At 50.9% G+C, this 25,609-nt stretch overlaps 1 protein-coding gene across 1 annotated transcript; it reads left to right on the top strand.

Moving 5' to 3' along the window:
- The first annotated feature begins 1,122 nt into the window (after positions 1 to 1,122).
- On the top strand, positions 1,123 to 24,881 carry DUSP15 (dual specificity phosphatase 15). Its single transcript, XM_038750236.1, has 8 exons — positions 1,123 to 1,201; positions 3,913 to 3,946; positions 4,890 to 4,972; positions 7,695 to 7,744; positions 13,382 to 13,456; positions 16,272 to 16,443; positions 21,073 to 21,272; positions 24,576 to 24,881. Exons 1-8 carry the CDS (start codon positions 1,181 to 1,183, stop codon positions 24,604 to 24,606), a joined length of 666 nt encoding a protein of 221 aa, XP_038606164.1. The 5' UTR covers positions 1,123 to 1,180; the 3' UTR covers positions 24,607 to 24,881.
- The last annotated feature ends 728 nt before the right edge of the window (positions 24,882 to 25,609 follow it).

The following is a 25,609-nucleotide window of genomic DNA, read 5'->3' as shown; positions in this document are numbered from 1 at the left end:
TTTCAAAGGGAATCACTTTCATTCAATTGTATTTATTGAGCGCTTACTGTGTGCAGAGCAGTACAAAGTACAGTTTGGCAACAATTGTACTTGTCACTTCCCTTCTCTGGGCCTCAGTTCCCTCCTCTGTAAAATAGGGATGGAGACTGTAAGCCTCATGGAGGATAATAATAATGATGGCATTTATTAAGCGCTTACTATGTACTAAGCACTGTTCTAAGCGCTGGGGAGGTTACAAGGTGATCAGGTTGTCCCACATGGGGCTCACAGTTTTAATCCCTATTTTACAGATGAGGGGACTGAAGCCCAGAGAAGTGAATAATAATAATAATGTTGGTATTAATCAATCAATCAATCGTATTTATTGAGCGCTTACTATGTGCAAAGCACTGTTCTAAGTGCTAGGGTAGATACAAGGTAATTAGGTTGTCCCCCGAGGGGCTCACAGTCTTCATCCCCATTTGACAGATGAGGGAACTGAGGCCCAGAGAAGTGAAGTGACTTGCCCAAAGTCACCCAGCTGACAAGCGGCGGAGCCGGGATTTGGACCCACGGCCTCTGACTCCAAAGCCCGGGCTCTTTCCACTGAGCCACGCTGTCCCCCGAGGGGCTCACAGTCTTCATCCCCATTTTCCAGATGAGGGAACTGAGGGCCAGAGAAGTGAAGTGACTTGGCCAAAGTCACCCAGCTGACAATTGGCAGAGCCGGGATTTGAACCCATGACCCATGACCATGGATGGATGGATGGATGGATGGATGGATGGATGGATGAATGGATGGATGGGTGGATGGATGGACGGAAGGATGGGTGGGTGGCTGGCTGGATGGCTAATTGCGCTTGCTCAGTGTGAGCCAAATGCAGTGTCCAGGCCCGGGGGCGTGGAGACAAAGGCGGCCTTTGGGGTTCGGTTCGGGGGGGCGGGGTGTCCGTGCACACTGAGCCCCTTTGTCCCTCGGGCCCTGCGGGCCCCGCAGGCCCCGCAGGCCCCGCCTCACCCAGGGGAGGGGAGAGGGGGCTCCGCCGTCCTCCGGGCCGCCAGCAAGGGGAGGCCGGACACCCCCGGACACCCCCGGACACCCCCCACCCCCCAACTCCGACTCCAGGCCCCGGACAGCCTCCACACAGCCTCTGCACAGACGGGCCTCCATCCCTGACCCCTGACCCCAGACCCTGCAACTATGGGCAATGGCATGAGCCAGGTAAGGGACCCCCTCCTCCTCCTTCTCCTTTTCCTCCTCCTCCTCCTTCTCCTCCTTCTCCTCCTCCTCCCTTCCCTCCTTCTCCTCCTCTTCTCCCCCTCCTCCTCCTCTTCTCCCCCTCCTTCTCCTTTCCTTCCTCCTCCTCCTCTTCTCCTGCCACTCCTTTCCCTTATTCTCCTCCTCCCCCTCTCCTCCTCCTCCTCCTCCTCCTCCTTTTGGTCCTCCTTCTCTTCCTGTACCTCCTCCTCCTGCTCCCCCTCCTCCTTTCCCTCCTTCTCCTCCTCCTCTTCTCCTTCTCCTCCTCCTCCCCCTTCTCCTTTCCCTCCTCCTCCTCCTCTTCTCCTCCCACTCCTTTCCCTCCTTCACCTCCTCCTCCTCTTCTCCTCCTCCTCTTCTCCTCCTCCTCCTCCTCTCCCTCCTTCTCTTCCTCCTCCCCCTCCTCCTCCCCCTCCTCCTCCCACTCCTTTCCCTCCTCCTCCTCCTCCTCCTCTTCTCCTCCTCCTCCTTTCCCTCCTTCTCCTCCTCCTCTTCTCCTCCTTCCCCTCCTCTTCTCCTCCTCCTCCTCTTCTCCTCCTCCCCCTCCTCTTCTCCTCCTCCTCCTCCTCCCCCTCTCCTCCTCCTCCTCCTTTTGGTCCTTCTTCTCTTCCTGTACCTCCTCCTCCTCCTCCTCCTCCTCTTCTCCTCCCACTCCTTTCCCTCCTTCTCCTCCTCCTCCTCCTCCTCCTTTCCCTCCTTCTCCCCTCCTCTTCTCCTCCTCCCCCTCCTCTTCTCCTCCTCCTCCCCTCCTCCCCCTCCTCTCCTCCTTCTCCTCCCCTCCTCCCTCTCCTCTTCTTCTCCTCCTCCTCCCCCTCTCCTCCTCCTCCTCCTCCTCTTCTCCTCCTCCTCTTCTCCTCCTCCTCCTCCTCCTCCTCTTCTCCTCCTCCTCCTCCTTTCCTTCCTCCTCTCCTCCTGCCATTCCTTTCCCTCCTTCTCCTCCTCCTCCTCCTCCTCCTTTAGGTCCTCCTTCTCTTCCTGTACCTCCTCCTCCTCATTTTTACCTCCTCATTTACCTCCTCCTCCTCTTCCTTCTCTTCCTCCTCCTTCTCTTCCTCCTCCTCTTCCTTCTCCTCTTCCTCCTCTGCTACCTCCTGTTCCTCTTCCTTCTTCTCCTCCTCTTCTTCCTTCTCCTCCTCCTCTTCCTCCTCTTCCACCTCCTCCACGCGGCCCCCCGGGGCTCCGCCTGTCCACCCCTCCCGCTGCAGTCCCGGATCTGTCCATCCTCTGCCCTTCTGCAGTCCAGGATCTGTTGTCCACCCTCTGTCCCACATACAGTCAATCCATGGTACTTACTGTGCGTTTCCTGTGTGCAGAGCACTGGACTAAACACTTGGGAGACCCCAATTCAACAGAGTGGGTAGACACGTTGCCTGCCCACAAGGAGCTGACAGTCTAGAGGGGGAGACAGACATGCATAGAAATCAATATACTGTGTGCAGGGCACTGTACTGAGCACTTGGGAGAGTCCTACACAACAATAAACAGGCATGTTATTTTCCCAAAATGAGCTGACAGTCTAGAGGGTGTTATTCTAGAAATAAATCTATTCATTCAATCATTTATTAAGTGCTTACTGAGTGCAGAGCACTGGACTAAGCGCTTGGGGGTGTCCAATACAACAACAGAACAGACACATTCCCTGTCCACAAGGAACTGGCGGTCTAGAGGGGGAGACGGACATGAAGAGAAAGAAATAAAATGTGGGATGTGGACCTGAGCAGTGTGGGGCTGGAATGGGGGGATTCATTCATTCAATCATATTTATTGAGCGCTCACTGTGTGCAGAGCACTGTACTAAGCGCTTGGGAAGTACAAGTCGGCAACATCTAGAGGCGGTCCTTACCCAACAACGGGCTCACAGTCTAGAAGGGGGGAGACGGACGACAAAACACAACATGTGGACAGGATGAAGAAAGGGAGCGAGTCGGGGCGACACAGTAAGGGAGGGGGAGAAGAGGAAACGAGGGTGCAATCAGGGAAGGCCTCTTGGAGGAGGTGTGTCAACTTGTACTTCCCAAGAGCTTAGTATAGTGCTCTGCACACAGTAAGCGCTCAATAAATACGATGGAATGAATGAATGAATGCTTTCAGCTCTTAAAACAGTGCTTTGCACATGGTAAGCGCTTAGTACATGTCATCATTATTATTAGTAGTAGTAAGCTCATCATGGACAACGACTGTGACCGCTTATTGTTCTCTCGTCCGCTCCCAGGCAGTTAGTCCAGTGCTTTGCACACAGTGAGCGCTCAGTAAATGTGACTGAATGACTGAAGGAGGAAGGCGGTCACTTGTGGGGGGTCCCCGTGGAGGGAGGGGGATGGAGAGGACGGGGGGAAGTCGCCCTAAATTCGGCCCCGGCCCCATCCTTTCCCACGAGAAGCAGCGTGGCTCAGTGGAAAGAGCCCGGGCTTTGGAGTCAGAGGTCGTGGGTTCAAATCCCGGCTCCGCCAACTGTCAGCTGGGTGACTTTGGGCGAGTCAGTTCACTTCTCTGGGCCTCAGTGACCTCATCCGGAAAATGGGGATGAAGACTGGGAGCCCCCCGTGGGACAACCTGATCACCTTGTAACCTCCCCAGCGCTTAGAACAGTGCTTTGCACATAGTAAGCGCTTAATAAATGCTATCGTTATTATTATTATTATTATCCTCACCCACTCCCAACTTGTGTCGTGCAGGTCCTGCCCGGCCTCTTCCTCGGGAGCTTTGCAGGTGAGAGATGTTCCACCCCAGACTCAGGCCCCAATTCCCGACCCCCAGCCCAGCCCCCAACCCCAGCCCCCCGACCCTCTAAGATCCCGGGTTCTAATCCCGACCCCGCCACTTGTCAGCTGTGTGACTTTAGGCAAGTCACTTCACTTCCCTGGGCCTCAGTTCCCTCATCTGGAAAATGGGGATTAAGATTGTGAGCCTCCCCCCGTGGGACAACCTGATCACCTTGTATCTCCCCCAATCAATCAATCAATCGTATTTATTGAGCGCTTACTGTGTGCAGAGCACTGTACTAAGCGCTTGGGAAGTACAAGTTGGCAACATATAGAGACAGTCCCTTCCCAACAGTGGGCTCACAGTCTAAAAGGGGGAGACGGAGAACAAAACCAAACATACTAACAAAACCCAGCGCTTAGAACAGTGCTTGGCACATAGTAAGTGCTTAACAAATACCATCATTATCATTATTATTATTATTACAAGAAGCAGCTTGGCCTACCGGGTAGAGCCCAGGCCTGGGAGACAGAAGGACCCGGTTTCTTATTCCCGGGTAGAGCCCTTGTCCGCTGTGTGACCTTGGGCCAGTCACTTCCCTCCTCTGTGCCTCAGTTCCCTCATCCGGAAAATGGGGGTGGAGACCGTGAGCCCCACGGGGGACAGGGGCTGTGTCCAATTCGGTTGGCGTGTCGCCATCCCAGTGCTTAGTACAGTGCCTGGCACATAATAAGCGGTTAACAAATATTATTATGATTATTATTATTGATCTGAGAGGCGTGGGTGGCCCAGATCTGATATTGGGGGGTGGACTTGGGGTGGGGGGGGGGGTTGTTGGGGAGAAGGGGGTGGGCTGGGAGTTGGGGGGACGGGGGGTGGGCCCGGACAGAGCCAGGAATCGGAGCCAAAGTGAGTCTGCCCACTCACCCTGGCCTGTTCCTCTCGTCAGATGCCAAAGACGCGGCCCAGCTGAGCAAGAATAAAATCACCCACATCATCTCCATCCACGATACCCCCCAAACGCTGCTCCAGGTACTGGGGGTCCGCCCGCCCCCCACCCCCAACCCGCTAGCCCTCCATCATTCATTCATTCATTCATTCAATCGTATTTACTGAGCGCTTACTGTGTGCACAGCACTGTACCAAGCGCTTGGGAAGTACAACTGGGCAACCTATAGAGACGGTCCCCACCCAACAACGGCTCACAGTCTAGAAGGGGGAGACATCCGACTCGTCCGTCTCATTCATTCAATTCATTCTATCGTATTTATTGAGCGCCTACTGTGTGCAGAGCACTGGACTAAGCACTTGGGAAGTCCAAGTTGGCAACATCTAGAGACGGTCCCTACCCGACAGCGGGCTCGCGATCTAGAAGGGGGAGACAGACAACAAAACAAAACATGTGGATAGGTGTCATGCACATCATTAACAAAATAAATAGAATAGTAAATAGACTATCCCCCGCCCCTGCACTTAGAACAGTGCTTGGCACATAGTAACAACTTAACAGATGCCATAATTATTATTCATTCATTCAATCGTATTTACTGAGCGCTTGCTGTGTGCAGAGCACTGGACTAAGCGCTTGGGAAGTCCAAGTAGGCAACATATAGAGATGGTCCCTACCCAACAGCGGGCTCACAGTCTTGAAGGGGGAGACAAAACCAAACATATCAACAAAATCAAATAAATAGAATAGATATGTACCAGTTAAATAAATAGAGTAATAAATATGTACAAACATATCAATCAATCAATCAATCGTATTTATTGTGCAGAGCACTGTACTAAGCGCTTGGGAAGTCCAAGTTGGCAACATATAGAGACAGTCCCTACCCAAACAGTGGGCTCACAGTCTAGAAGGGGGAGACAAAACCAAACATATCAACCAAATCAAATAAATAGAATAGATAAGTACCAGTTAAATAAATCAATAAATAGAGTAATAAATATGTACAAACATATCAATCAATCAATCAATTGTATTTATTGTGCAGAGCACTGTACTAAGCGCTTGGGAAGTCCAAGTTGGCAACATATAGAGACAGTCCCTACCCAACAGTGGGCTCACAGTCTAGAAGGGGGAGACAAAACCAAACATATTAACCAAATCAAATAAATAGAATAGATATGTACAAGTTAAATAAATCAATAAGTAGAGTAATAAATATGTACAAACATATATACATATATCCAGGTGCTGTTGGCAACATCTAGAGACAGTCCCTACCCAACAGTGGGCTCACAGTCTAGAAGGGGGAGACAAAACCAAACATATTAACATAATAAAATAAATAGAATAGATATGTACAAGTTAAATAAATAAATAGAGTGATAAATATGTACAAACATATATACATATATCCAGGTGCTGTTGGCAACATATAAAGACAGTCCCTACCCAACAGTGGGCTCACAGTCTAGAGGGGGGAGACAAAACCAAACATATCAACCAAATCAAATCAATAGAATAGATATGTACAAGTTAAATAAATCAATAAATAGAGTAATAAATACGTACAAACATATCAATCAATCAATCAATCGTATTTATTGTGCAGAGCACTGTACTAAGCGCTTGGGAAGTCCAAGTTGGCAACATATAGAGACAGTCCCTACCCAACAGTGGGCTCACAGTCTAGAAGGGGGAGACAAAACCAAACATATTAACCAAATCAAATCAATAGAATAGATATGTACCAGTTAAATAAATCAATAAGTAGAGTAATAAATATGTACAAACATATATACAGATATCCAGGTGCTGTTGGCAACATCTAGAGACAGTCCCTACCCAACAGTGGGCTCACAGTCTAGAAGGGGGAGACAAAACCAAACATATTAACCAAATCAAATCAATAGAATAGATATGTACCAGTTAAATAAATCAATAAGTAGAGTAATAAATATGTACAAACATATATACAGATATCCAGGTGCTGTTGGCAACATCTAGAGACAGTCCCTACCCAACAGTGGGCTCACAGTCTAGAAGGGGGAGACAAAACCAAACATATTAACCAAATCAAATAAATAGAATAGATATGTACCAGTTAAATGAATAAATAAATAGAGTGATAAATATGTACAAACATATATACATATATCCAGGTGCTGTTGGCAACATCTAGAGACAGTCCCTACCCAACAGTGGGCTCACAGTCTAGAAGGGGGAGACAAAACCAAACATATTAACCAAATCAAATAAATAGAATAGATATGTACCAGTTAAATAAATCAATAAATAGAGTAATAAATGTGTACAAACATATATACAGATATCCAGGTGCTGCGGGGAAGGGAAGGAGGTAAGCGCTTATTATGTGCAAAGCACCATTCTGAGCACTGGGATGCTTCTGTTTGTTCTTTCCCAAGCGCTCAGTGCAGTGCCCTGCTCACAGTAAGCGCTCAGTAGATAGGACTGTGAGCCCACTGTTGGGTAGGGACTGTCTCTAGATGTTGCCAACTTGTATTTCCCAAGCGCTTAGTCCACAGTAAGCGCTCAATAAATACGATTGATGATGATGATGACTGAATAAATGACTGAACTGCCTCTTCCCACTAGGCCCTCCTCCTGCCCCGGGGTTGGTGGGGTGCGGGGGAGACGGAGACCCCCGAGGGAGCCTTGGGAGAGGCTACTTCGCGGCGGGGGTGAGGGGAGGGTCTTCTGTCGATCGATCGATCAGTAATAATATTGATACGTTCAGTTGTATTTATTGAGTGCCGCTTCCGGCGTCTCCTTGGTGTTTTCTAGGGCATCACCTACCTCCGGATCCCTCTGCCCGACGCCCCTGAGGTGCCCATGTGAGTAGCTTTTTAGCCTGTGAGCCCGCTGTCGGGTAGGGACCGTCTCTAGATGTTGCCAACTTGGACTTCCCAAGCGCTTAGTACAGTGCTCTGCACACAGTAAGCGCTCAATAAAGACGATTGAATGAATGGATAGCCGGGCCTGCTCGGGCTGGGGGGTGGAGGGCTTCTGGTGACGGTGGGGTCTCTGGGCTGGGCCTACTGGGGCGTCTAGTTCTGTGGGGTGCCCGGGTGGGTTTTGGGGGGCTCTCCCAGCTCCCACAGCTCTGAGAAGGCCTTTGATAGGCGCTTACTACGTGCCAGGCCCTGTATGAAGCGCTGGGGTGAATCGGGTTGGACCCAGTCCCTGCCCCATGTGAGGCTCACAGCCCCATTTTCCAGAGGAGGGAACTGAGGCCCAGAGAATAATAATAATAATCACGGTGTTTGTGAAGCGCTTACTACGTGCCAAGCACTGTTCTAAGCACAGGGGGAGATACAAGATGATCAGGCTGTCCCCCGTTGGGGCTCACAGCCTCCATCCCCATTTTCCAGAGGAGGGAACTGAGGCCCAGAGAATAGTAATAATGATCACGGTGTTTGTGAAGCGCTTACTATGTGCCGAGCACTGTTCTAAGCGCCGGGGGAGATACAAGGTGATCAGGTTGTCCCCCGTGGGGCTCACAGCCTCCATCCCCATTTTCCAGAGGAGGGAACTGAGGCCCAGAGAATAATAATAATAATGTTTGTGAAGCGCTTACTATGTGCCGAGCACTGTTCTAAGCGCCGGGGGAGATACAAGGTGATCGGGTTGTCCCCCGTGAGGCTCACAATCTTCATCCCCATTTTACAGAGGAGGGAACTGAGGCCCAGAGAATAATAATAATAATCATGGTGTTTGTGAAGCGCTTACTATGTGCCAAGCACTGTTCTAAGCACTGGGGGAGATACAAGGTGATCGGGTTGTCCCCCGTGAGGCTCACAATTTTCATCCCCATTTTACAGAGGAGGGAACTGAGGCCCAGAGAATAATAATAATAATCATGGTGTTTGTGAAGTGCTTACTAAGTGCCAAGCACTGTTCTAAGCACTGGGGGAGATACAAGGTGATCGGGTTGTCCCACGTGTGGCTCACAGCCTCCATCCCCATTTTCCAGAGGAGGGAACTGAGGCCCAGAGAATAATAATAATAATCACGGTGTTTGTGAAGTGCTTACTATGTGCCGCGCACTGTTCTAAGCGCCGGGGGAGATACAAGGTGATCAGGTTGTCCCCCGTGGGGCTCACAATCTTCATCCCCATTTTACAGAGGAGGGAACTGAGGCCCAGAGAATACTAATAATGGTGTTTGTGAAGCGCTTTCTATGTGCCAAGCACTTTTCTAAGCGCCGGGGGAGATACAAGGTGATCAGGTTGTCCCCCGTGAGGCTCACAATCTTCATCCCCATTTTACGGAGGAGGGAACTGAGGCCCAGAGAAGTGAAGGGGCCTCTGACCCAGGCTGCCCGGTCCCCCTCCTCGCCAAGGGTGGCCCACAGGTAGCAGCGATGAGGGGGGGAGTGGTTGCCATGGCAATGCCCGGGCATCTCCCCCCCACCCATGCCCACCCTCCACACCCTGCCAGGAACCGCAGCGCGCCCAAATCCCGACTCTGCCACCTGGTCTGCCCTGTGACCTTGGACGAGTCACTTCCCTTCTCTGGGCCTCAGTTGCCTCCTCTGGAAAATGGGGGTTCAACCCCTGGTTCCCTCCTCCTCAAACTGAGAGCCAAGTGGGGCCCGGATTCTGTGGAGTCCAATGAACTCGTATCTACCGTGTCTCTTCCCCCAGCGCTTAGTACAGTGCCTGGAGCATAGTAAGCACTCAACAAGCACTATTTATTCACTCATTTATTCATTCAGTCGGATTTATTGAGTGCTTACTCTGTGCAGTGCATTCTACTATAGAGAAGAATAGAGAGAAGCTCTATAGACAATACATATATACTATATACTATATATACTATATATATACGTCTCTATATACTATATAGAAGTATATATATACTATATATACAAGTACTATATATACTATATAGAAGTATATACTTCTCTATATACTATAGAGAAGCAGCGCGGCTCAGCGAAAAGAGCGTGGGCTTGGGAGTCAGAGGTCATGGGTTCGAATCCCGCCTCCCCCACATGTCTGCTGTGTGACCTTGGGCAAGTCACTTCCCTTCTCTGGGCCTGAGTTCCCTCATCTGTAAAATGGGGATTAAGACTGAGAGCCCCAAGTGGGACCCGGATTCTGTGGAGCCCAATGAACTCGTATCAACCGTGTCTCTTCCCCCAGCGCTTAGTACAGTGCCTGGAGCGTAGTAAGCACTCGACAAGCACTATTTATTCACTCATTTATTCATTCAGTCAGATTTATTGAGTGCTTACTCTGTGCAGTGCATTCTACTATACAGAAGAATAGAGAGAAGCTCTATAGAGAATACATATATACTATATATACTATATATGTCTCTATATACTATAGAGAAGTATATATATGTATACTATATATATAAGTACTATATATATACTATATAGAAGTATATACTTCTCTATATACTATAGAGAAGCAGCGCGGCTCAGCGGAAAGAGCGTGGGCTTGGGAGTCAGAGGTCATGGGTTCGAATCCCGCCTCCCCCCACATGTCTGCTGTGTGACCTTGGGCAAGTCACTTCCCTTCTCTGTGCCTGAGTTCCCTCATCTGTAAAATGGGGATTAATACTGTGAGCCCCACACGGGACAATCTCATCTCCTTGTGCCCCCCCCCCCAGCGCTTAGAACAGTGCTTTGCACATAGTAAGCGCTTAACAAATACCAACATTATTATTATTATTATTATTACTAAGTGCTTGGAAATTACAACACGATGAGCTTACAGTCTAGAGGAGGGGATTATTATTACTATTTTTATTATTACTCCCTCCCCCAGTGTTTAGCACACTGCTGGGCACAGAGACCCCACTTACTAACCTCTGTCTAATTACGTCCATATCTTTAAATTCTGTATTATAAATGACTCGTCCCCCTCTATAATATCAATGACTTGATAAAATGGGGATTAAGTACCTGCTCTCCCTTATTCATTCAATTCAGTCGTATTTATTGAGCGCCTAGTGTGTACAAAGTACTGTACTAAGTGCTTGGAAGGTACAATTTAGCGACAAATAGAGACAGTCCCTACCCACAACAGGCTCACAGTCTAGAAGGGGGGAGACAGACATCAAAATAAGTAAACAGGCATCAATATAGAGTTGTAGATCATCATCAATCGTATTTATTGAGCGCTTACTGTGTGCAGAGCCCTGTACTAAGCGCTTAGCACTGTAGATGTATACACATCATTAATATAAAGAAATAGAATTATAACTATGTACATGTATACACAAGTATATAGAGAAGCAGCGTGGCTCGGTGGAAAGAGCAGGGGCTTTGGAGTCAGAGGTCATGAGTTCAAATCCCGGCTCCACCAATTGTCAACTGTGTGACTTTGGGCAAATCACTTCGCTTCTCTGGGCCTCAGTTATCTCATCTGTAAAAAGGGGGTTAAGACTGGGAGCCCCCCGTGGGACAACCTGATCACCTTGTAACCTCCCCAGCGCTTAGAACAGTGCTTTGCACATAGTAAGCGCTTAATAAATGCCATCGTTATTATTATTATTATTATCATAAATGCCCATCTCCCCCTCTAGACTGTCAGCTCGTTAGGGGCAGGGAATGTGTCTGCTCATTCTGTTGGATTGGACTCTCCAAAGCGCTTAGTTCAGGGCTTTGCGGACAGTAAGCGCTAAATAAATACGACTGATTAACAGTATCTGAGCAAGTTGCCGGGGCTTTCGGGCTTGGGATGGAGAGGGGGGACCCCAAACTTCTGCAGGGGAACTTTTTCAGACTGGATCTCTCTCTTTCTCTCTCTCCCCACCCCTTCTGTCTCTTTCCCTCTCTTTTTCTCCCTCTCTTTGTGTCTCTGCCTTGTACCTTATGTCTCTCTCTGTCTCTCTGTCCCTCTCCATCTCTTTCCATCTCACTCTCTGTCTCTGTTATCTGTCTTTCTGTCTCTCTGTATTTCTCTGTCTCTCTACCTCCATCTCTCTCTGCCCCTGTCTCCGTCTGTCTGCCTCTCTGCCTATCATCTCTCTGTCTCCATCTCTCTCTGCCTCTCTGTCTCCATCTCTCTATGTCTCTGAGTTTCTCTGTCTTTCTATCTCCGTCTGTCTCTCTTTGTCTGCCTCTGTCTTTGTGTCTCTCTGTCTGTATTTCTCTTTTTGTCTACCTCCATCTCTGTCTGCCTCTGTCTCTGTCTCTCTGCCGGTCACCATCTCTCTGTCTCCATCTCTGTCTGCCTCTGTCTCCATCTCTGTCTGTCTCCATCTCTCTCTGTCTGCCTCTCTGTCTCCATCGCTCTCTCTATGTCTCTGAGTTTCTCTGTCTTTCTATCTCCATCTGTCTCTGCCTCTGTCTTTGTGTCTCTCTGCCTGTCTGTATTTCTCTTTTTGTCTACCTCCATCTCTCTCTGCCCCATCTCCATCTCTGTCTGTCTCTCTGCCGGTCACCATCTCTCTGTCTCCATCTCTCTCTGTCTGCCTCTGTCTCCATCTCTGTCTATCTTCATCTCTCTCTGTCTGACTCTCTGTCTCCATCTCTCTCTCTATGTCTCTGAGTTTCTCTGTCTTTCTATCTCCATCTGTCTCTCTCTGTCTGCCTCTGTCTCTCTGCCGGTCACCATCTCTCTGTCTCCATCTCTCTCTGTCTGCCTCTGTCGCCATCTCTGTCTGTCTCCATCTCTCTCTGTCTGCCTCTCTGTCTCCATCTCTCTCTCTATGTCTCTGAGTTTCTCTGTCTTTCTATCTCCGTCTGCCTCTGTCTTTGTGTCTCTGTCTGTATTTCTCTTTTTGTCTACCTCCATCTCTCTCTGCCCCTGTCTCCATCTCTGTCTGTCTCTCTGCCGGTCACCATCTCTCTGTCTCCATCTCTCTCTGTCTGCCTCTGTCTCCATCTCTGTCTGTCTTCATCTCTCTCTGTCTCCATCTCTCTCTATGTCTCTGAGTTTCTCTGTCTTTCTAACTCCGTCTGTCTCTGCCTCTGTCTTTGTGTGTCTCTCTGTCTGTATTTCTCTTTTTATCTACCTCCATCTCTCTCTGCCCCGTCTCCATCTCTGTCTGTCTCTCTGCCGGTCACCATCTCTCTGTCTCCATCTCTCTCTCTATGTCTCTGAGTTTCTCTTTCTATCTCCGTCTGCCTCTGTCTTTGTGTCTCTCTCTCTGTCTGTATTTCTCTGTCTTTTGGTCTACCTCCATCTCCCTCTGCCCCTGTCTCCATCTCTGTCTCTCTCTCTGCCGGTCACCATCTCTCTGCATCTCTCTCTGTCTCCCTTTCTGTCTCCATCTCTGTCTGCCTCCATCTCTCTATGTCTCTGAGTTTCTCTCCTTCTCTCTCTCCATCTGCCTCCATCTCTGTCTCTCCATCTGCCTCTCTGCCCATCTCTGTCGGCCTCTCTGTCTCTGCGCTTGTCTTTCTGCCTGTCTCCATCTCCTTCTCCCTCCCTGTCTCTCTCCGTCTCCCTCTCTCCACCTGTCTCTGTCTCTCTGTCTCTGTGCCTCTCCGCCTCTGTCTCTCTTCCCAGCAAGCAGCATTTTCAGGAATGCGTCGACTTTATCCATGGCTGCCGCCTCGCCGGGGGCAACTGTCTGGTGCATTGGTGAGACCCCCCGCCCCTCCCCATCCCACTTAAGCGCTTAGTACAGTGCTCTGCACACAGTAAGCGCTCAATAAATATGATTGATTGATCCCACCCCTCGGGAAGGGGGATGGAGGGAGGAGATGACTGTGATGTGAAGCCCCCTGGAATGGGGGAATGGGACTGGGGGTCCGGAGCCCCAGCAGAGGCCCCGGGCGGCCCTGTCATTCGCTCATTCGATCATTCGCATTTATTGAGCGCTGACTGCGTGCAGAGCACTGGACTGAGCGCCTGGGAGAGTCCAATACAACAGTTAACCACACTGGACTGAGCGCTTAGGAGAGTCCGATAGAACAATATAAGAGACCCACTCCCTGCCTACAGCGAGCTGACAGTCTAGAGCGGGGGACGGACGCGAAGAGAAATCGATAGACCTTGTGCAGAGCACTGGACTGAGCGCCTGGGAGAGTCCAATACAACAGTAAACAGACCCATTTTTTACTTGTCCATATCTATTCTATTTATTTTATTTTGTTAGTATGTTTGGTTTTGTTCTCTCTCCCCCTTTTAGACTGTGAGCCCACTGCTGGGTAGGGACCATCTCTAGATGTTGCCATCTTGGACTTCCCAAGCGCTTAGTCCAGTGCTCTGCACACAGTAAGCGCTCAATAAATGATTGATTGACGTGAAGAGAAATCGATAGACCTTGTGCAGAGCACTGGACTGAGCGCCTGGGAGAGTCCAATACAACAGTAAACAGACCCACTCCCTGCCTACAGCGAGCTGACAGTCTAGAGCGGGGGACGGACGTGAAGAGAAATCGATAGACCTTGTGCAGAGCACTGGACTGAGCGCCTGGGAGAGTCCAATACACCAGTAAACAGACCCATATTTTACATGTCCATATCTATTCTATTTATTTTATTTTGTTAGTATGTTTGGTTTTGTTCTCCGTCTTCCCCTTTTAGACTGTGAGCCCACTGTCGGGTAGGGACCGTCTCTAGATGTTGCCAACTTGGACTTCCCAAGCGCTTAGTACAGTGCTCTGCATCATCATCATCATCAATCGTATTTATTGAGCGCTTAGTATGTGCAGAGCACTGTACTAAGCGCTTGGGAAGTACAAATTGGCAACATATAGAGACACTGCACATAGTAAGCGCTCAATAAATATGATTGATTGATTGACGTGAAGAGAAATCGATAGACCTTGTGCAGAGCACTGGACTGAGCGCCTGGGAGAGTCCGATACAACAGTAAACAGACCCATTCCCTGCCTACAGCGAGCTGACAGTCTAGAGCGGGGGACGGACGTGAAGAGAAATCGATAGACCTTGTGCAGAGCACTGGACTGAGCGCTTGGGAGAGTCCGATAGAACACTATAATAGACCCATTCCCTGCCCACAAGGAGCTGACAGTCTAGGGGGGAGATGGACAAGAAGAGAAATGACTATACTGTGTGCAGAGCACTGTGTAGAGAAGCAGCGTGGCTCAGTGGAAAGAGCCCGGGCTTTGGAGTCCGAGGTCATGGGTTCAAATCCTGGCTCCGCCAATTGCCAGCTGGGTGACTTTGGGCAAGTCACTTCACTTCTCAGTGACCTCATCTGGAAAATGGGGATGAAGACAGTGAGCCCCCCGTGGGACAACCCGATCGCCTTGTAACCTCCCCAGCGCTTAGAACAGTGCTTTGCGCATAGTAAGCGCTTCATGAATGCTATCATTCTCATTATTATTATTACTGAGCGCTTGGGAGCGTCCAGTCCAACCATAAACGGACCCAGCCCACGAAGCCTGAGAAGCTGAGAAGCAGCGTGGCTCAGTGGAAAGAGCCCGGGCTTTGGAGTCCGAGGTCATGGGTTCAAATCCTGGCTCCGCCAATTGCCAGCTGGGTGACTTTGGGCAAGTCACTTCACTTCTCATCTGGAAAATGGGGATGAAGACGGTGAGCCCCCCGTGGGACAACCTGATCGCCTTGTAACCTCCCCAGCGCTTAGAACAGTGCTTTGCGCATAGTAAGCGCTTCATGAATGCTATCATTCTCATTATTATTATTACTGAGCGCTTGGGAGCGTCCAGTCCAACCATAAACGGACCCAGCCCACGAAGCCTGAGAAGCTGAGAAGCAGCGTGGCTCAGTGGAAAGAGCCCGGGCTTTGGAGTCCGAGGTCATGGGTTCAAATCCCGCTCTGCCAACTGCCAGCTGGGTGACTTTGGGCAAGTCACTTCACTTCTCAGTGACCTCATCTGGAAAATGGGGATGAAGACAGTGAGCCCCCCGTGGGACAACCCGATCGCCTTGTAACCTCCCCAGCGCTTAGAACAGTGCTTTGCGCATAGTAAGCGCTTCATGAATGCCATCATTCTCATTATTATTATTACTGAGCGCTTGGGAGCGTCCAGTCCAACCATAGACGGACCCAGCCCACGAAGCTGAGAAGCTGCGAAGCGGCGCGGCTCAGTGGAAAGAGCCGGGGCTTTGGAGTCCGAGGTCACGGGTTCAAATCCCGGCTCCGCCAACTGCCAGCTGGGTGACTTTAGGCAAGCCACTTCATCATCAATCGTATCTATTGAGCGCTTACTATGTGCAGAGCGCTGTACTTCACTTCTCTGCGCCTCCGTTACCTCATCTGTAAAATGGGGATGAAGACTGTGAGCCCCCAATGGGACAACCCGATCACCTTGTATCCCCCCCCCCCCCAGCGCTTAGAACAGTGCTCGGCACATAGTAAGCGCTTAACATATACCAATATTATTATTATTTATTATTAAGCCGTTAAGGTGGAAGCGGGGCAGGGGGCCGGGGGAGCAGGGTCCCTAAGGTGGCCGCTCTTCCAGCATGGCGGGGGTGTCACGGAGCGCGACCGTGGTGACGGCCTACATCATGGCGGTGTCGGGGCTGGGCTGGGAGGAGGCCCTGGAGGCCGTCAGAGGGGTCCGGCCCAGCGCGGACCCCAACCCCGGCTTCAGGGAACAGCTGAGGAGCTTCGGCCGGGCATCCGCCCGCAAGGTAGGCCGCCCCGCCGGGCCTGGGTGCGAGTCGGCTGGGGACGTGCGCGCTGCGGGGCTGAGGGAGGGGGTGAATAGAGGGGGCAAATCCCATTGTCATCATCATCATCAATCGTATTTATTGAGCGCCTCCTGCGTGCAGAGCACTGGACTAAGCGCTTGGGAACTCCAAGTTGGCAACATCGAGAGACGGTCCCTACCCGACAGTGGGCTCGCGGTCTAAAAAAGAGAAACGAGGAATCAGAGAAGGTCTTTAGAAGGAGATGTCGGGTGGGGACCGTCCCTCTATGTTGCTCACTTGCACTTCCCCAGCGCTTAGTCCAGTGCTCTGCACCCAGTAATCAATCAATCAATCAATCAATCGTATTTATTGAGCGCATACTATGTGCAGAGCACTGTACTAAGCGCTTGGGAAGTACAAATTGGCAACATCTAGAGACGGCCCCTACCCAACAGCGGGCTCACGGTCTCAAAGGGGGGAGACAGGGAACAAAACCCAACGTACTAACAAAAGAAAATAAATAGAATAGATATGCACAAGTAAAATAAATAAATAGAGTAATAAATATGTACAAGAGTGCTTACTGTGAGCCCACTGTTTTACTTGTGCATATCTATTCTATTTATTTTCTTTTGTTAGTACGTTGGGTTTTGTTCCCTGTCTCCCCCCTTTGAGACCGTGAGCCCGCTGTTGGGCAGGGACTGTCTCTAGATGTTGCCAATCTGTACTTCCCAAGCGCTTAGTCCAGTGCTCTGCACATAGTAAGCGCTCAATAAATACGATTGATGGTGATGATGATGATGAAATACGATCGAATGAATGAGATGTGCCTTTAATAAGTCTCTGAAGAGGGGGAGCGTGATCGTCTGGTGGATATGAAGGGGGGACGTGAACATATTTACTATTTATTTTGACCGTGAGCCCACTGTTGGGTAGGGGCCGTCTCTAGATGTTGCCAATTTGTACTTCCCAAGAGCTTAGTCCAGTGCTCTGCACATAGTAAGCGCTCAATAAATGCGATTGATGATGCTGATGCTGATGAAATACGATTGAATGAATGAATGAATGAATGAATGAATGAGATGTGCCTTTAATAAGCCTCTGAAGATGGGGAGCGTGATCGTCTGGTGGATATGAAGGGGGGACGTGAACATATTTACTATTTATTTTGTTAATGATGTTAATTCTGTTTGTCCTGACGACTTGACACCTGTCCACGTGTTGTGTTGCCTGTCTCCTCCTCCTAGACTGCTAACGATGTGCGTGGCTCAGTGGAAAGAGCCCGGGCTTTGGCGTCAGAGATCATGGGTTCAAATCCCGGCTCCGCCACTTGTCAGCTGGGTGACTTTGAGCAAGTCACTTAACTGCTCTGGGCCTCAGTTCCCTCATCTGTAAAATGGGGATGAAGACTGTGAGCCCCACATGGGACAACCTGATCACCTTGTAACCTCCCCAGTGCTTAGAACAGTGCTTGGCACATAGTAAGCGCTTAATAAATGCCATTATTATTATTGTTATTATTATTTAGCTTTAATTCTATTTGTTCTACTGACTTGACACCCGTCCGCGTGTTTTGTTGTCCGTCTCCCCCTTCTAGACTGTGAGCCCGTTGTTGGGTAGGGACCGTCTCTAGATGTTGCCGAGTTGGACTTCCCAAGCGCTTAGTCCAGTGCTCTGCACACAGTAAGCGCTCAATCAATACGATTGAATGAATGAATGAATGAATGAATGAATGAGATGTGCCTTTAAGAAGTCTCTGAAGATGGGGAGCGCGATCGTCTGGTGGATATGAAGGGGGGACGTGAACATCTTCACTATTTATTTTGTTAATGATGTTAATTCTGTTTCTCCTGACGACAATTTGTCGTCTGTTTGTCCTGACGACAATAATACAAATAATTATTTTATTTGTAAATATCTATTCGATTTATTTTATTTTGTTAGTATGTTTGGTTTTGTTCTCTGTCTCCCCCTTTTAGACTGGGAGCCCACTGTTGGGTAGGGACTGTCTCTATATGTTGCCAATTTGTACTTCCCAAGCGCTTAGTACAGTGCTCTGCACATAGTAAGCGCTCAATAAATACGATTGATGATGATGATGATGATGATGACGACTTGACACCTGTCCACGTGTTGTGTTGTCTGTCTCCTCCTCCTAGCTAATGATGTGCATTTAGCTTTAATTCTATTTGTTCTAGTGACTTGACTTGACGCCCGTCCGCGTGTTTTGTTGTTGAGAGTCCAATACAACAGTAAACCGCACTGGACTGAGCGCTTAGGAGAGTCCGATATAACAATATAATAGACCCACTCCCTGCCTACAGCGAGCTGACAGTCTAGAGCGGGGGACGGACGCGAAGAGAAATCGATAGACCTTGTGCAGGTCACTGGACTGAGCGCCTGGGAGAGTCCAATACACCAGTAAACAGACCCATATTTTCCTTGTCCATATCTATTCTATTTATTTTATTTTGTTAGTATGTTTGGTTTTGTTCTCTGTCTCCCCCTTCTAGACTGTGAGCCCGTTGTTGGGTAGGGACCGTCTCTACATGTTGCCGACTTGGACTTCCCAAGCGCTTAGTCCAGTGCTCTGCGCACAGTAAGCGCTCAATAAATACGATTGAATGAATGAATGAATCCCGGCGTGACCTTGGGCCAGTCACTTCACCGCTTTTAGAGAAGCGGCGAGGCCTAGCGGACAGAGCCCCGGCCTGGGTTCTCATCCCGGCCCCTCCCCTTGTCCGCTGAGTGACCTTGGGCCAGTCACTTCACTTCTCTGGGCCTCAGTTCCCTCATCCGGAAAATGGGGATGAAGACTGTGAGACCCACGGGGGACAGGGACTGTAATCCAACATAATTCGCTTGAAACTCCCCCAGGATTTACAGCAGTGTCTACTCACACAGTGAGCCCCACATGGGACAACCCGATCACCTTGTCACCTCCCCAGCGCTTAGAACAGTGCTTTGCACATAGTAAGCGCTTAATAAATGCCATCATACTTTGTCAACTCCCCAGCGCTTAGAACAGTGTTTTGCACATAGTAAGCGCTTAATAAATGCCATCATACCTTGTCACCTCCCCAGCGCTTAGAACAGTGCTTTGCACATAGTAAGCGCTTAATAAATGCCATCATACCTTGTCACCTCCCCAGCGCTTAGAACAGTGCTTTGCACATAGTAAGCGCTTAATAAATGCCGTCATACCTTGTCACCTCCCCAGCGCTTAGAACAGTGCTTTGCACATAGTAAGCGCTTAATAAATGCCATCATACTTTGTCACCTCCCCAGCGCTTAGAACAGTGCTTGGCACATAGGAAGCGCTTAATAAATGCCATCATTAATAATAATAAATAAATAATAATGATGGCATTTATTAAGCGCTTACTATGTGCAAAGCACTGTTCTAAGCGCTGGGGAGGTGACAGGGTGATCGGGTTGTCCCATGGGGGGCTCACAGTCTTCATCCCCATTTTCCAGATGAGGGAATTGAGGCCCAGAGAAGTGAAGCGACTTGCCCAAAGTCACCCAGCTGACAAGTGGCGGAGCCGGGATTTGAACCCATGACCTCTGACTCCAAAGCCCGGGCTCTTTCCACTGCTGTTATTATTATTATTAAATACCGCAATTATTATTTTTATCATTATCATTATTATTATTATTATTATTATTACTGAGCACTCACTGTATGCGGAGCTCTGGACCGTTAAATTGTTCTACTGGACTCTCCCAAACTCTGCACACGGCAAATGCTCGATGAATACCACTGAGCACTTGGGAGATTCCAAGAGCGTACAATTCATCAATCTATCACAGAGTGCTTACTGTGTGCAGAGCACTGTGCTGAGCGCTTGGGAGAGCACGTGAGAGTTAGTTGGGGGGAAGTGGGGGTGAGGGAGGAAGAACCCAGCCTCTCCGGTCTCCCCCACTCCTCCGCCCTGACCCCCCGCCCACCCTCCCAGCGTGGCTCAGTGGAAAGAGCCCGGGCTTTGGAGTCAGAGGTCATGGGTTCAAATCCCGACTCCGCCAATTATAATAATAATAATAATGATGGTATTTATTAAGCACTTACTATGTGCAGAACGCTGTTCTAAGCGTTGGGGAGGTTACAAGGTGATCGGGTTGTCCCACATGGGGCTCACAGTCTTAATCCTCATTTGACAGATGAGGGAACTGAGGCCCAGAGAAGTGAAGCAACTCGCCCAAAGTCACCCCGCTGACAAGTGGCGGAGCCGGGATTTGAACCCATGACCTCTGACTCCAAAGCCCGGGCTTTTTAGACTGTGAGCCCACTGTTGGGTAGGGACTGTCTCTATATGTTGCCAACTTGGACTTCCCAAGCGCTTAGTCCAGTGCTCTGCACACAGTAAGCGCTCAATAAATACGATTGATTGCTTGATTTCCACTGAGCCATGCCGCTTCTCCACGTCCGTTGTCAGCTGGGTGACTTTGGGGAAGTCACTTCGCTTCTCTGGGCCTCAGTGACCTCACCTGTAAAATGGGGGTGAAGACTGTGAGCCCCACGGGGGACAACCTGATCCCCTCGTAACCTCCCCGGCGCTTAGAACAGTGCTTTGCACATAGTGAGCGCTTCATAAATGCTACCATTATTTATTATTATTATTATTATAGATGGGCCAGCAGCTCCAGCAGCGGTATGGGCCGAGCACCTTTGACGACGAGGGGGAGAGCCTCCGCCGGGAAGCCCTCCGGAAGTCGGGGGGCGAGGGCGACCCACCCGCCGTGGAGGCGAGCCCGGGGGGGCCCAGCACCCCCAGGCCTGGACCCCCCTTCCTCCTGCGTCTCATGGAGACCTGCTTCTTCATCCCCAGGTACCCGCTTCGCAGTGGACGGGCGGGTGGGTGGTTGGGGTCCCCAGGACACGGCTGGGGGTCAGGGGTCAAAGGGGACTCCACTCTCCAATCTCCAATCCATCGACTCGATCGTACTTATTGAGCGCTTACCGTAGGCGGAGCACTGTACTGAGCGCTTGGAAGAATCCAGTGCAACAATTAACAGGCCCACTCCCTGCCCGCAAGGAGCTGACGGTCTAGAGGGGGACGTGAATGGAAATGAATATACCGTGCGCGGAGCACTGGGCTAAGCGCTTGGGAGAGTCCGATAGAACAATAAACAGACCCATTCCCTGCCCGCAAGGAGCTGACAGTCTAGAGGTGGACGTGAATGGAAATGAATTTACTGTGCGCGGAGCACTGGGCTAAGCGCTTGGGAGAGTCCGATAGAACAATAAACAGACCCATTCCCTGCCCGCAAGGAGCTGACAGTCTAGAGGGGGACGTGAATGGAAATGAATATACTGTGCGCGGAGCACTGAGCTAAGCGCTTGGGAGAGTCCGATAAAACAGTAAACAGACCCATTCCCTGCCCACAAGGAGCTGACAGTCTAGAGGTGGACGTGAATGGAAATGAATATACTGTGTGCGGAGCACTGGGCTAAGCGCTTGGGAGAGTCTGATAGAACAATAAACAGACCCATTCCCTGCCCACAAGGAGCTGACAGTCTAGAGGTGGACGTGAATGGAAATGAATATACTGTGCGCGGAGCACTGGGCTAAGCGCTTGGGAGAGTCCGATAGAACAATAAACAGACCCACTCCCTGCCCACAATAATAATAATAATATTGGCATTTGTTAAGCGCTTACTATGTGCAAAGCACTTTTCTAAGCGCTGGGGGGGATACAAGGTGATCAGGTTGTACCACGTGGGGCTCACAGTCTTCATCCCCATTTTCCAGATGAGGGAACTGAGGCTCAGAGAAGCTAAGTGACTTGCCCAAGGTCACACAGCAGGTATGTGGCGGAGCCGGGATTCGAACCCGTGACCTCCGACTCCAAAGCCCGGGTTCTTTCCACTGAGCCACGCTGCTTCACAAGGAGCTGACAGGCTAGAGGGGGAGGCGGACGTGAAGGGAAATGAATATACTGTGCGCGGAGCACTGGGCTAAGCGCTTGGGAGAGTCCGATAGAACAATAAACGGATCCATTCCCTGCCCACAACGAGCTGACAGTCTGGAGAAGCAGCGTGGCTCAGCGGAAAAGAGCCCCGGCTTTGGAGTCAGGTGTCATGGGTTCAAATCCCGGCTCCGCCAATTATCAGCCATGTGGCTTTGGGCAAGTCACTTCACTTCTCTGGGCCTCAGTTCCCTCATCTGGAAAATGGGGATGAAGACTGGGAGCCTCCAGAGGGACAACCTGATCACCTTGTAACCTCCCCAGCACTCAGAGCAGTGCTTTGCACTTAGTAAGCACTTAATAAATGCCATTATTATTAGAGGGGGAGGCGGACATGAATAGAAATGAATATACTGTGTGCAGAGCACCGGGCTAAGCGTTTGGGAGAGTCCAACGGAACAATAGCTGTAATTCTATTTATTCTGACGGTTTTGACACCTGTCTTGGTGTTTTGTTTTGTGGTCTGTCTCCCCCTTCTAGACTGTGAGCCCCTTTTTGGGTAGGGACCCTCTCTACATGTTGCCGACTTGTAGTTCCCAAGCGCTTAGTACAGTGCTCTGCACTCGGTAAGCGCTCAATAAATACGATTGAATGAATGAATGAATGAATGAATGAATGAATGAATGAATGAATACGATTGATCAGAGGGCGGGCCGGCGTCAGAGGGAAGGGCTTGGGGCGGGAGTGACGTCAGGGGGCGTGGCCTGCGTCAGAGGGAGGGGCTTGGGGTTGGGGTGACGTCAGGGGGCGTGGCCTGCGTCAGGGTGAGGGAGTGACGTCGGGGGGCTCGGCCGGCGTCAGAGGGAGGGGTTTGGGGCGGGTGACGTCAGGGGGCGTGGCCGGAGTCAGAGGGAGGGGCTTGGGTGGGGTGACGTCAGGGGCGGGGGCGGAGTCAGAGGGAGGGGCCTGGGGCGGGAGTGCCGTCAGGGGGCGTGGCCGGCACCAGAGGGCGGGGCTTGCGGTGGGAGGACGTCAGGAGCCGTGGTCGACGTCAGAGGGAGGGGCTAGTGGCGGGGGTGACGTCGGGGGCGTGGCCGGCGTCAGAGGGCGGGGCTTGGGGCGGAGCCAATGTCAGGGGGCGGGGCTTGGGAAGGGCTGAGGGCGGGGCCTGGGGCGGTGCTGTTGTCGGGGGGCGGGGCTTAAGGGCGTTGTCAGGGGCGGGGCTTGGGGAGGGGCCGTTGTCAGGGGAGGTCTAGAGGTCGAGGCCGTTGTCAGGGGGCGGGGCTTTAGAGGGCGGGGCCGTTGTCAGGGGCGGGGCCGTTGTGTCGGTGGGCGGATCGCCCGCCCGCCCGTCCGTCCGTCCGTCCGTCCGTCCGTCTGTGTGACTGTGGGTCTGTGCGATGGTGCTGGGGACTCTGCACCCGTGTGTCCGTGGGCCTGGCCGATCCTTTGTTTGACCGGTCTTTGTTAAGCGCTTCCTACGTGCCAGGCACTGAACTGAGCGCTGGGGGAGAGACAACATCGTCAGGTCGGGCCCAATCCCTGGCCTGTGGGGAGTCGGGGGGCGGGGGGCTTTACAGCCTAAGTAGGGGTCACAGATGATTGTGGGTCCACGTCACTGTCTGTCTCTGTGGGTCTGTGGTCCTTTTGGTCTGGGTGTCTGTGGGAGTGTATGTCCGTGTGGTTGTGTGTCTGTGTGTCTGCGTGACTTTGTGTCCGCGTGGTGGTGTGTCTGCGTGGTGGTGTGTCTGTGTGACTGTGTGTCTGTGTGACTGTGTCTGCGTGGTTGTGTGTCTGTGTGACTGTGTGTCTGTGTGACTGTGTGTCTGTGACTGTGTCTATTGGTTGTATGTCTGTGACTGTTTCTATGTGGTTATATGTCTGCGTGACTGTGTATGTGTGACTATGTGTCTGTGTGACTGTGTGCCTGTGTGACTGTGTGTCCGCGTGGTGGTGTGTCCGCGTGGTGGTGTGTCTGTGTGACTGTGTCTATGTGGTTATGTGTCTGCGTGACTGTGTCTGTGTGACTATGTGACTGTGTGTCTGCGTGACTGTGTGTCCGCGTGGTGGTGTGTCTGCGTGACTGTGTGTCTGCGTGACTGTGTGTCTGCGTGACTGTGTGTCTGTGGACCCTTGTAGCTGTGTATGTGTGTGGCTGTGGGTCCGTGTTCCCGTGTGTGTGTCGTTGTGTGACGCCGTTGTGTGTCGGTGTGTGCCCTCAGATCGTGTTGCCGCAGTCGCCGTGAGCCTTAAGCCTCCTGCCCGCCCGCCCGCCCCGGGCCCCGGCCCTCCCAACTCACCGGACATCAGCTCCTGAGGCCCGGACACACCGGACACAAAGAGACACCGCAACGGGACACAGAAACGGGACACCGGAACGGACCGTCTTAACGGGCCACCTTAACGAGCCGCCTTAACGGGCCACCTTAACGAGCCACTTTAACAGACCGCCTTAACGGGCCACCTTACCAGACCGCCTTAACGAGACTAACGGGCCACCTTAAAGGGCCTACCTAACAGACCACCTTAATGAGACTAACGGGCCACCTTAAAGGGCCAACCTAACAGACCACCTTAACGAGACTAACGGGCCACCTTAACGGGCCACCTTAAAGGGCCAACCTAACAGACCACCTTAACGAGACTAACGGGCCACCTTAACAGACCGCCTTAACGAGCCACCTTAACGGGCCTCTTTAACGGACCACCTTAACGGACCACCTTAACGACCCTCTTTAACGGGCAACCTTAACATACCACCTTAACGGGCCACCTTAATCAATCAATCAATCGTATTTATTGAGCGCTTACTGTGTGCAGAACACTGTGCTAAGCACTTGGGAAGTCCAAGTTGGCAACATCTAGAGACGGTCCCTACCCAACAGTGGGCTCACAGTCTAGAAAGCCTTGAGCCACATTAACGATCCACCTTAAGAGCCACTTAACGATCCACACCTTAAGAGACCACCTTAAAAAAAATAATAATGTTATTTGTTAAGCGCTTACTATGTGCAAAGCACTGTTCTAAGCGCTGGGGAGGTTACAAGGTGATCAGTTTGTCCCACGTGGGGCTCACGGTCTTCATCCCCATTTTACGGATGAGGGAACTGGGGCCCAGAGAAGTGAAGTGACTAGCCCAAAGTCACACAGCTGACAACTGGCAGAGTCGGGATTTGAACCCATGACCTCTGACTCCAAAGCCCGCGCTCTTTCCACTGAGCCACGCTGCTTCTCTTAACAGACCTGAAATGAGGTC

Source organism: Tachyglossus aculeatus, chromosome 8 (genome assembly GCF_015852505.1).
Source record: "Tachyglossus aculeatus isolate mTacAcu1 chromosome 8, mTacAcu1.pri, whole genome shotgun sequence".
Lineage (NCBI taxonomy): Eukaryota > Metazoa > Chordata > Mammalia > Monotremata > Tachyglossidae > Tachyglossus > Tachyglossus aculeatus.
This window is presented reverse-complemented; position numbering and strand designations above follow the sequence as displayed.

What these genes read in the sequence shown, in the direction of transcription:
- DUSP15 (XM_038750236.1), top strand. Translation starts at nt 1,181, where the DNA reads ATGGGCAATGGCATGAGCCAG. An exon ending in TGGGCAATGGCATGAGCCAG is followed by an intron (nt 1,202 to 3,912) that starts GTAAGGGACCCC and finishes TGTGTCGTGCAG; the next exon opens with GTCCTGCCCGGCCTCTTCCT. An exon ending in CCCCCCAAACGCTGCTCCAG is followed by an intron (nt 4,973 to 7,694) that starts GTACTGGGGGTC and finishes GGTGTTTTCTAG; the next exon opens with GGCATCACCTACCTCCGGAT.